Genomic DNA, 12515 nt, shown 5'->3' with positions numbered 1-12515 from the left:
GGACACGGGCTGTACAGCTGCCATAGGTTCGACGGGTTGAGCATTTGCAGTTTGAAGTGACAATCCAGAAAGAGGCGTCGTTACCTTACGAAGTGATTGGCAAAATCTGGCATCCATAACAGAAACAGCTGCGCTGGTATCAACAAGAGCGACTGTAGTGACACCTTCGACAAACATGTGAATAACATTAGCAGGTAAGAAACGAGGACTTTGGCATTTTGAAACTTGAGCAGTTCTTGCCTTGGAAACTGCGTTGTATAGTTTCCCTCATTAGAGACGGGCCGCCGCCGCATCGGTGAAAGTGACTGGCGACGTGGAATGGCGAGCGGCGATGGTCGAAGAGAGCTCGTTCAGTTGGAGTATGAGATGACGGTGGGTTGGATGGAATATAGTTTGCATTGGAGTCGATTGGATAACGAGGTACCCAGAGATCTTTGTTGATTATTTGCACCTGGCGGCAGAACCTTGCGACGTGTCCGGGATACCCACATGCGAAGCATATAGGCCGATTGTTGTGCGTGCACCGTGGATTGGCAACAGGAGGCCAGGCCCAGGAGATGGGAGGAGAAGGGTGGCGCATGGGCTGCTGAAAGGGTCGTATCGGCTCTTGGCGTAGCATGGCAGCTACCACAGCATAAGTTAGCAGAGCGGCCACAAGCGGCTGCTGGGGAGCGACCGGTAGTCTGTCAGCGACTTCTCCTTTAATGATGTTGTGCAGAGCAGATGGCAAAGGACTAGCAGGCACCTGGGTGAAGGGTACCAGGGGCAGCTGGCGTGCGACTTCTTCACGGACAAAGGCCTTTATTTGTGTGATCAGCGACGCCTGGTCAGAAACAATCGCCAAGCTGGAGATCGACGCATTGCTTGTAGGAGGGGGCTCGTAGAAGCTCGCGATTTGTGTAGCTCATCGTAGCTCTGACAGAGGGTGATAGCATTGGCAATAGTGTTCAAGTTCTTGGCCAGTAGCATTTGGAAAGCGTCATCAATTCCTTTCATGATGTGCTTAATCCGGCCTCCTTCCGACATGGTGGCATTAACGCGTTTACAGAGATTGACAACGTCCTCTATGTAACTGGTGAATGCTTCACCCGTGTCCCATGTGTTGGGTGCGCAACCGCTGCTCGGCTCAGAGCTTGTGAACGGCGGGATGGTTAAATACCTCTGTAAAAGCCGCCTTGAATGTACGTCACGTTCGGAAATCCGCCTCATGGTTTTTGAACCAGAGGTTGACTGCGCCCACAAGATAGAAAACAACGTGGTCGAGTCATCCCATTTGTTATGAGCACTCACCCGCTCGTAGGATGCAAGCCAATCTTCAACGTCATTGTCGTCCGTCCCGCTGAAGATGGTAGGATCCCGCTAGCGAATGGAACAGTGGCGACGGGAGCGTTTGCTGGTCGGTGTCTGGCATGGCGGAAGGTAGCGTCCGAGTGCAGAGTTCCAAGATGGTAAAGGTGAAAGTGACCAAGCACCTCCACCGATCATAAAGGAAGTTTATTACATGACAGACTGCTGACGGTTTGAGCACTTCACTGGGGGGGAGCAGTCTCTAAGCTCGAGCATCTGCAGCATGCGATGCTGTTGGCAGTCCTGCTGCACGTCCATGCGTTCTTCATTACAATATATGCAAGTCCCAAAAACAAGGGTGTCTACTAATTACAAATGTCATTTTCTTTATTGTATATGAGCTGTATAAAATACTTGTACCTAAACTGAAGCTGTTCAGCATTCATTACTCATTCTTACATTTTGTGTGTGGCAGTTAAGAGGTTCTTGTGTACTGTGAATGTTTTGAAAAGCTAGGCTTTCTATGTCTATAATAGCCAGGCAGTGCCTGTGTGTGTGTTTTACGTCTTCCTTTCTTTGCTAGTGCTAATGCCATTGTTAATGTCAAACCAACTAGCTCAAGCATCAATCCTGGTGAGTCATAAAAAAGAACTATGACTGAATTTTAAAGGGATGCTAAAAAAAATTGTCTGATGATTACGATACTCGCTAATGTGAAATTCGAGCAAAGCTCGATATGTGTTTTCATTTCGCGATATATTCAGGCAAAGAATTTGAAGCTGAAATCGCCTCTCTTACTGGCAGTGGGCCAGTGCCGTCAGTGCCTTTGCAGAGGGATGGACAGTAGGGGAACGCTGGCATGATGAGCGTCATTGGAGCCAGCTTTGGTACAAGACAAATGCGCAAGCAGTGGCATAAGTGCATTTGTGTTATTACGCCGAGGGATGCCGACGATCAACCCAGGAGTGGGCACCTAAGACCTGTTCTAAGTCAATTTAGAGAGATACTTTAAAAACTCTTATCTTTGGTAATGTCATGGTAGTGGATTGATTATTGGAAGCGAAAAGGAAGGTTATAGATAAAAAATGTTAAATTTTGTATACAAACCTCAGGGCTCATACGTCAGTGTAAGATCTTAGCTTTCGAGGTATTTTTCATATTTAGGCCATGGTACCTTAATAAAAGTTCAAGCTTAACTGCGAAGTCCAGTTGTTGGCTCTCTCAAAATACCTTGTAGTCCATTTTTACCTATATAAGAGTAACTTGTCCCGTTGCCGTCAAAATCCATGATGTCACAGCGAGCTGGCGTAGAAACATCAAGGCAGTTGTCGCCACCTGTCTATTTTTTGCATTTTTTCTGGCTTACCAAGCCTCTCCTCATGGTAAGAGTTACTTTTTTGGTATTGTGGATGGGTAATTTCATAATACAGCTGAAATATTTTTTCTTTAGTGTTCCTTTAAAACAACATAACGCATTTTTAGTGATGTGGGGCTCCATATCTGTAGTGTTGATTGTTAGAATGCGCTATGCAGTGCCATGGCATTGCCTTGAATGTGTCGAGTAATGACAGCTGTGTAGATTTCTAAGTGATAGTAGTTGATCTTAGTAAACACCATTGAATTTGTTCGTTTTTGGCAGTGTAACTAGTGCACGTGAGGCTGCCTGTGGGGCAGTACCAACAGTAATGGCCCACACCACCCAATGTGCAGACATTGGATCATAATTTTAAAAAATTCATATATTTGTGTGCACACTTTTCATACTTCCAGCCCCCTTTTTCACCTGGAGATGGTGACGATGATTCAGAGACTGTCTACTCGGAGGTGTCTGAAGTGAGTTGTCTGTCGAGCATCGACAACAGAATGCAAGAATCGGGCTGCAGCCCAGAGAGGCTGGGTGCTTGCTCCAAGCTGGGAGATGACCTGCTGAGGATGTTTATTGGCCAGGTGGAGACAGATGTGACAATTCATGTGGAAGGCAAGGACATCGGTGCACACAGGTACAACACGCATAAGTAATAAGGGGGAAATTGGAAATTTGCGGCTTGCTAAGTGAAATAAACAATCGGAGGCCAACAGTCATTGAAGCCAAGGAAAGGGGGAGTAATTGAGCGGTGCTATATGTAGGGGGGCCGGACTTGCCATATTTCCGTGAATGTAATATGACTGTGAATGTAATTTTTGGAGGGTGGACTTTTGATTACTCAAAAATGAAATGTTGCAATTTTAATCTGTACTAGTTGCCGAGTTGCTATGGTGCTGGGCTGCTGAGCACGAGGTCGTGGGATCGAATCCCGGCCACGGCGGCCGCATTTGGATGGGGTCGAAATGCGAACACACCTGTGTACTTAGATTTAGGTGCACGTTGAAGAACCGCAGGTGGTTGAAATTTCCGGAGTGCTCCACTACGGTGTGCCTCGTAATCAGGAAGTGGTTTTGTCATGTAAAACCCCATAATTTTTTTAATGTATACTAGTGCTGCATAATGCAATCAAGTTTAAAAAATGCTGCATAGAATGTGGGTGTAGAATATTTTAGCTTAGCGTGATCTGCTGCCACGATGTGCAGCTGTGTAGGTGTCCACTTTCTAGAGCAGTATTCTTGGTCAATTACTTACAAGGATACAATCATATTTGTGAGATTTCGTGTGACTCGGCTCTGGATGTGTTGCTATTTACGAGCAACATGGCCGATGCTAAGTCACACAGAAACTCTCAAAAGGGATCATATCACGAAATGGGCTTCAACTGAGAAAACAGCCCCTGCTTTGCAAGTTGAACAAAAACAATACATTCACCAATCATAAGACTTGTCTGGGAGGCACTGGAGTGGCATTGCATGAACAGCAGAGCACTTCTTTAAACATTTATCAAAGTAGCTGTTTTGTTAATAAAATTTTAAGGCTATATATAGTGTCATTTTTCTTTTCTTTTCATTCAGCAATATGTCTATGGTACTAAGCCAGGTTCAAGGTATGTTTTTTTCTCCAATAAATTTTTGTGAGGATCTTGTTGCTAGAAGACAGTTAAAAGTAGAGTTAAATCTCGATATGGCGAGCATGGATATAACATATTATTGGATATAGCCACATAGATGTGAAATTTAGTTCGTCATGCTTTGTTTCAGTGGAGTATTCTCGTGCTATAACAAAATGGAAAATGCATGACCTGACACAGTCTTATTGATAACACAGGAAATATTCGTTTGCACATGCCTCAAAATATATGTTCTGGTAGCAAAAAATGTGAAATACAGTTGTCAATAGATTTTTCAGAAGCCTGATTTTTCGGACCTGCACAATAACTGCGGCACCACCACGTACCTACCCTTAGCGCCAATGTATAAATACCGTAATCGAAATTTCGGATGCCACACAATGTTTCGGGGGTGAATTGCACATGCGATGCGTTGAGCATGGCAGCTAGGAACTCAGTTGCCATTATGTTGACTTGCACGAAACTGCAGCTTTGATTACTGACTCCCAATGAAGTGGCACTGGTTAGACCTAGTGGCCTAAGCAGTGCGGCTGGTGGAGTGGCGGGTGACAAGTTGTCGCTGGAAGCTATCCGCCAGTATGTTCGCACCCATAGCCCTTATCAGTGATAGAGCGGGAGATCAGATGAACAGGCTGGACTGATTGTAGCAGCGGAGTATAGATCCATGTGTGGTACCCTCTGTGACCGAAAGTCTTCTGGTGACATGCTTGTTTTTATGTTCGAACTCCTAGGCCTTATCAGCGATCAAGGGTTAAATCAGATGCACAAGCTATAAACAGGTGGCCGTAGTGCAGTTGCCTCCGTGTCCACAAAATCTATTGGCAGTGTGTACGTTTTGGCCAGTGGCTTGTCTTGGTTGGACTGCAACTTGCCGAACAAGTCGAACCCGCTCGATAACAGATTGCACGATTGCGTATTGATGGTGGTGCAGAGCATGTGTATGTAATTTATTGATCCCGTGCCTCCTGTCAGCATGGCAGGGTGTCGACGAGTCATCAGAATCTGTAGGAGACACTTTGCTGGTTCATCAGAGGCAGCCCGCTTGTGTTTCTATCACATAAGCCTGATTTAGACTTTTTTTTTTTCTCCTATACCTTTTTGTATGCTTGTAACAAGGTTCGACTTTATCGTTTTACTGCTTTGTAGTGACTGTGTTCTGTCTGCAAGACAAATATTATTATGAAGTGGTTATCATACACATAGTACATACATCTTTGTGCATGCTGCTGCCAAAATCGCTCCTTACTGCCTCACTGCTGGTGTACCTCTCATATCTTCCATCCACTGCACATCCAAGCCATCTTGCTCGTCCCTCTTTAATTGTAGCTGCTACATCTGGGAGCTTCCCCATTCCTTTCTGTATGCATTCATTCCAGACTGTTGCAGTGGTTATCGTTCAAAACTCTCATAGTTTGTAAAAGAAAAAAAAATGTTGGCTGCCCTGTGTATAGGATAAGGTGCAAGCATGAAACCTATGTCACCAGGAACCGCTACATGCTCATTATTTTTTATCTTAACATACAATCAGTGTCATTGCAATGCACTTAACCCCTGTTACCACATACTTTTGAATGTCAATCGTGGGGACGTGTTTATTTCGGGCTATGATTTCCTCTTCTCACTGATGCTACATGGCTGAAAAGAGAAAGGAGTATACAGTAAAAGCTTGTTAAACCATAGTTGGCAGGAGATCTGAAAAAGTATATACTAAACGGTAGTACTGCTTAACCGAAATAGCATGAGATCACCCACTTTCATGTCAAAAATGGAACTCGGTGAGCGTGCGATGAAAGGGGAAGAAACATACAGTATTTAGTCACTTTGTGCGACAAAAGTGTTATTTTCGTTTGATGCTGCGGTGGCCTAGCAGCAACGACAGCGGCCTCAAACTTACTGAAGCACGAACGATGTCTAATTTTTCTTCTGTGCTGAGCACCTGGCATCTTTTTTATCCGAGCTTCGGCATTATGCAAGTCGTTGCTTGCACGGCGCCACAACGCTCTCTGGCATGGCCCGGCACGGCGCCAAAATGATGTTGATCTTGATGTGGCTTCATGCTCAAATGCACAGGGCGCTTGGAGGCCATTGTTCTGATCTGAGGCTTGTTCTTCTGCCGGGCGGCCTGATGGAGACGACACACTGCCGTGTTTGCGTGACGAAAAGTGGAAACACCACGTGTTAACTGATACATACGCAATAAGCTGGTACGGTTTATGCGGATACAAAACACATCATGTTCAATGGCCGCTGAGTCGGGGATTTGACTTTACTACTTTTAAAACGAAACTACTGTTTAAGCGGGTACGGTTTAATGAGGTTTTACTGTACAACTGTGGGGGAGTTCGATTCAGCGCAGAAAGTTGCTCACGTAGCAATTGTATAGAAAGCTGTTGGAAGACAGACTGTGCTATACTTTTTAGTCTGGGTACTCTTTGCTGCCTTGTGGTTGTATGACTTAGTAGCGAAAATTTATATAGTATTTTTTTGGGTTTGTGTATCGTGTAAAGTCAGATTTAAACAGCACCACGCTTGTGCCTGGAAATGCAGTGGTATTGTTCAATCCTGACCGCCACAGTCGCATTTGGATGGGTGCAAAATGTAAAAACTTCCATGTGTACTTAGATGTTGATGCACACTAAAGAACTCCAGGTGGTCCAAAGTAATCCATAGTCCTGCACTATGGCATGCCTTATAACCAAATTGTGGTTTGGGCATGTAAAACCCCAGAATTTAATTTCTTGCAGTGGTATTGGGCGTGTATTTTTTTTTAATTTATGGGGGGGCACAGGAAATATATTCATTACAGAAATGAATAGGTTGACTTGGAAAGAACCATTACATTATAACCAAAAGTGCAGCATTCAGATCAGTCCTCCTTGTTTATGCATACCCAGAAGACATGCCTGACAATGTCAGTTTTCTAATCAAAAACAGAACTACCATAGTTCCTTTAATGTGGGCCCGCACCATTTATCACTTAGCACAAGATGCACTGATGCCCGAGTACCATATTGGTTGTGCATAAGGCACAGTAAAGTGTTCAGCAGCTTGGATAACTTTTCAAAGTGTGAAAGCAATTGAAATGTGAAATCCATGAACTTTTGAAGCACTTGGAGAGTAAATGAGGGGTACTTTCTATGCTCGAGTCGAACTTGTGAAATGGGTTTCAAGAAGCTTGTAGTATCTCTGGTATCTGGGTTCCAGTGTAACTATGGTTGCAGAACTAAAACTTCAAGAGGTTGATAGAAGGGAACCATTAGAAGCGGAGCCTGTGGCCTAATTTGACGCTTAAAATTAATAAGACTGTTTAATTGTTTGCACTCTTTTCGACAGATTTATCCTGGCATCACGGTCCGACTACTTCTCACTCATCTTCAGGAAGGAATTCGCTGCTGAGGAGAGTGAGACAATCAGCATGGATGGGTAAGGCAGGCCTATGTTATGCTTCTTTTGAATGTCATTTTCTCTGCCTTTACTTTGATAAACATTTCCACTTAATAAACAGCCTGGATAAACTTTACGTGCTGTTAATTATCGCTGCTTTCCAATTTTGTGATTCTGTTTGAACAATTATTGTTGAACTTTCATCACAGGCTCGGTGTTTAAAAAAGAAAGCTTTCATTATTCTACCAATGAATTCTTCAGAGTTTGTTTTCAAAAAACTTGGTCACTTCATTGACTTTGCTGTGCTGTAAATAATTATTCACAATGCGTGCAGTACTTTTCATTTGGGCCAAACTCGGGGAGCACAATTGTTATTTGCCGCAGTTGCCATGCTTTAAAGGGAAGTGAAATGCAAAAATGCTTGCAGAAATTTTACACTGCACTTAAGAAGTGTAGGTAGCATAACTTATACTGTCTTCTTTAGCCCTGGTTTAGGCAATGTCTGGTTGTCTGTTCTTTTTCTGTAAATATGCAAGTATTGCTCATTTATATTCTTTAGGATGCATCGCCTTTGTGCGCATTACTGTGTTGGCTGTACTGTATGTTTTTGTGTAAGGGTGGCAGTTGTGTGAAGGCCTCACTTTGAAATCTGGGTCCAAGTATTGAGGGAGAGAAATGCAGTCTGGAAATTATGTGCTTGAGCCATGCCTCTTTCCTAAGTGCGCACCTTGCAGGGATAGATACACTGTACCAATTGCTCTAGCTTGGTCTAAAGCAGGAAATTAAAAACTAGCCACTAAATTTAGTGAGATGCGTGCCTTAAGTGGAAACCACATAGCCTTAGCTGTCTGGTGGCCAATGCTTAGCAGACAAATTTAAGCCCAGTTTAATCCATCTTGGCCCCGCAGGGGCGTCTGCGTCAGCAGGTGTTTGGTGTGTTGCGACACCACGTACCCGAGCACACAAGGGTTGGACCGTCCCGCGTGTAGCCGTGCGCGGCTTAGCCGTGTCTGGGGAAAAGGGGATCCTGGGGGTTGAGCTGATGCTGGCTGTTTGGACTTTTAAGGCCCCCCGGCGGTGGCAACACACCCCTTTGGCCTCTGCTTCACAAAGACGGCACCCCCGGACTGACCCACTCGGAGGAAATCGGCAGTTGCCTTTTCCTGTCCTCCTCTCCAATCTTTGACTTTCTCTCTCGCCTTTTTCATCTTTCCTGTCTTCTCTTCACTTCTGCTCACTTCCTAGTTTCCCTGCGGCAAGGGTTACCCTTGTGTGGCTGGCCAGCCTTGGCTATGCTGTATTTGGTTATAGCAGCGATGTACAGCTGGCGTTGGCAGGGTTTCCCTTGCAGGAACTTCTGTCACGTCCCCCTGTTGGGCTCCATGGTGGATGGTTGGCATCGCGGCCGAAAACCTAACTATACTTACGGAAAATACTTTTCCTAAACTTCCTGATCGCCCTCAGAGACGAGGGTGCACACGACAAGTCCAGAACTTTCCTCGATTCCATGTGATTCACTCAGAAAAGCCAGACAAACTAGTGCGTAACATTTCATTGTTCCTCGTTTCGAAGTCATTAACTGAAGTTTTTGGAACAGGATATAAGGCGTCGAGAATGACAAGTGGTGATCTTCTCTTGGAGCTCCACGATCAGAAGCAGCACGAGAAACTGCCGAAATTTGTGTCATTTGGGGAGACCCAAGTAACAGTAACCCCGCACCGTACCATGAACACTACCTGCGGTGTTGTCTCGGACGATGACATGTTAGAGCTCACTGAAGCTGAACTCTTGGAGGGCTTCAGTGAACAGAATGTCATAAATGTTAAGCGAATTAAGATGAGGCGAGATGGTAAAGAGAACAAGACGAAACACCTGATACTCACTTTCGGTTCTAGTGTCCTCCCCGAGTCCATCAAGGCCGGTTATATCAAACTTTGTGTTAGGCCATACGTGCCCAATCCTCTTAGATGCTTTAAGTGCCAGAGGTTCGGCCACAGTTCACAGTACTGTCGAGGCCGGCTGACATGTGCCAAGTGCAGTGACAAAGAACATTCCTCCGAAACGTGCCAGAACACTCCACATTGTGTCAACTGTGATGGCGAGCATGCCGCATACTCGTGGTCCTGCCCGTCCTGGAAAAGAGAAAAAGAGATTGTGACAATCAAAGTCAAAGAAAACATATCTTTCAAAGAGGCACGTAGGCGGGTGTCATACCTGTCTAATAGCAGCTTTGCCGATGTGGCACGTAAGGGGGCGGCGTCACAACGGCCTCCGGCGGCTGTCCGACCCACAGGCAGTGAATCGGCAGTTACGCCATCTGCCCCCGCGGCGGTTGCAGCTAGCGCTGCTCCGTCAGTACAGCAGAGGGGACCATCGACCCCGAAGGTGGGTGCAGCCGAGGCTGCCCCAACCTCCCCGGCCCCTTCCAGCGCTGGCAACAGCCGGTGCAGCCAAATCCCGCAGGGTGCCCCATCGACCTCCGGGCTGGTGGGTGCAGGGGTCTTGCCCTCCAAGGAGGACTCTCTCTCGTAACTTCTCGCTCGCAAGAGCTTGTGTCCGGCGCCTCACAAGAGGCAGTGGACACTACACCTGTCCTCAAGGCGCACCAAACGCCTAAGGAGCAGCGAGGCTCCCTCGAACGCTCCAGAAAGGGCAGAACCCCTGTTACAGGGCCTCGAAAGAGCTCTGCAACCTAAGGCATCACTTCCGTTTCCGTAAACACAGCACCAATTTTCTTTAAATATGGATACACAAATTATTCAATGGAACATCAGAGGTCTCCTTAGAAACCTTGATGATTTGCAAGAACTCATCCACAAACATAATCCAAAAGTGCTGTGTTTACAGGAAACACACTTAAAATCCAAGCACACAAACTTTCTCCGAATGTACGTTACGTTTCGCAAAGATCGCGATGATGCCGTCGCATCATCGGGTGGTGTTGCGATTGTCACTCATAAAAGTATAGCCTGTCAACCTTTACAGCTACGAACGCCCCTTGAAGCTGTGGCGGTGCGAGTTGTTCTGCTAAACAAACTCCTCACTATTTGCTCGCTTTATATACCCCCACATTACAAATTAACTAAACATGAATTTCAGTTCTTCATAGATGAATTGCCAGAACCTTATGTAGTTCTTGGCGACTTCAATGCACACATCTACCTGTGGAGCGACCCTCGTATAGATACGTGAGGTCGTCTTGTTGAACAGTTCCTTTTTTCTTCTGGGGCGTGCCTTCTCAATAAGAAAGAACCTACATATTACTCTCTTGCAAACAGATCCTTTTCGTCAATAGACCTTAGTATAGTTCCCGCGTCTATACTGCCCGAACTCAAATGGGAAGTTACGAGCAATCCTTACGGGAGCGATCACTTCCCCATACTGCTAAGAACATCCAAAGAAAATGAATTCCCCCTCAAGCTCCTAGGTGGAAGATAGATACAGCCGACTGGGAGAAATTTCGAACTCTATCTAGCATCTCATGGGCTGATATGTCTTCTTTAGAAATTGATGCGGCTGTGGAGTATTTTACAGCATTCATAATAGATGCCGCATCTAAATGCATGTCTGAAGGAAGTGGCTTGGCATGCAGACGCCGTGTTTCGTGGTGGAACAACGAATGTAGGATCGCTTGTAAGAAACGGAACAAAGTGTGGGGGCTGCTACACGCTTCCCCTACTGCAGAGAATCTTATCAACTTTAAGAAAGTAAAATCTCAAGGCAGGAGAACCCGCAGGCAGGCCAGAAGAGAAAGTTGGCAGAACTTTTTATCGAGTATTAATTTGTTTACAGATGAGGCCAAAGTCTGGAACAGGGTTAACAGTATAAAAGGATGAAAAACTTATTCACTCCCCCCTGGTAAACACTCAAGGCGATACCCCGCTTGAACAAGCAGACTCACTTGGGGAGCACTTTCAGAGCGTGTCAAGTTCCAACAATTATTCAAAACTCTTTCTCAAATATAAACAAATAGAAGAATGCAAGCCACTCATAAGAAAGTGTCGGCAGAATGAACCGTTCAACCGCCCCTTTAGTATTGCAGAGTTGAGAGCTGCCTTGAGCGCATGCAAGAGCTCTGCACCGGGATCTGACAGAATCATGTATGAAATGCTGAAAAACTTACACAATGACACGCAAGTTACACTACTTACACTTTTCAACACTATCTGGGACACAGGGTACCTTCCGACCACATGGAAAGAAGCCATTGTGGTCCCTGTTTTAAAACAAGGCAAAGATCCTTCCTCAGTGGCAAGCTACTGCCCGATAGCCCTCACAAGTTGCATGTGTAAGGTATTTGAAAAAATGATAAATCGGCAACTCATCCATTTCCTTGAACAGAACAAAATGCTTGATCCCTATCAGTGTGGTTTTCGAGAAGGGCGCTCCACAACCGATCATCTTGTACGTATTGAAGGAAATATCCGGGACGCATTTATACATAAACAGTTCTTATCGATATTTCTCTATATGGAAAAGGCGTATGACACAGCGTGGCGATATGGGATCTTGGGAGACTTAAAAAGCTACTTGTCCAATCGCACCTTCCGGGAAAAACTGGCAATGTGCTGTCACGTCCTTTTACGCAAGAAACTTGTTTACCCCAGGGTGGCGTGCTCAGTTGCACACTCTTTATTGTTAAGATGACATCACTTCGTGCTTCCTTACCACCGGCCATTTTGTATTCCGTCTATGTGGACGACATTCGAATAGGTTTCAAATCCTGTAACCTCGCAGTGTGCGAGAGACAGGTACAGCATGGTTTGAACAAGGTGTCAGGGTAAGCAGAGAAAAATGGTTTTAAAATCAATCCTCAAAAGAGTTCTTGTGTGCTGTTTACAAGAAAGA

At 45.4% G+C, this 12515-nt stretch overlaps 1 protein-coding gene across 4 annotated transcripts in view; it reads left to right on the top strand.

The window, feature by feature from the left end:
• Nucleotides 1-12515, top strand: part of LOC139052001 (uncharacterized) — a 241859-nt gene that overhangs the window by 38349 nt on the left and 190995 nt on the right. For all 4 annotated transcript variants that reach the window (XM_070529068.1, XM_070529071.1, XM_070529069.1 and 1 more), the window contains exons 5-6: nucleotides 3058-3287; nucleotides 7617-7706. In XM_070529068.1, coding sequence (XP_070385169.1) covers nucleotides 3058-3287; nucleotides 7617-7706 — 320 coding nt within the window. The remainder of the gene's footprint in view (nucleotides 1-3057; nucleotides 3288-7616; nucleotides 7707-12515) is intronic.

Source organism: Dermacentor albipictus, unplaced genomic scaffold (genome assembly GCF_038994185.2).
Source record: "Dermacentor albipictus isolate Rhodes 1998 colony unplaced genomic scaffold, USDA_Dalb.pri_finalv2 scaffold_17, whole genome shotgun sequence".
Taxonomy (NCBI): domain Eukaryota; kingdom Metazoa; phylum Arthropoda; class Arachnida; order Ixodida; family Ixodidae; genus Dermacentor; species Dermacentor albipictus.
The sequence above is the reverse complement of the archived record's forward strand: the minus strand, read 5'-3'. Positions and strand labels throughout refer to the sequence as shown.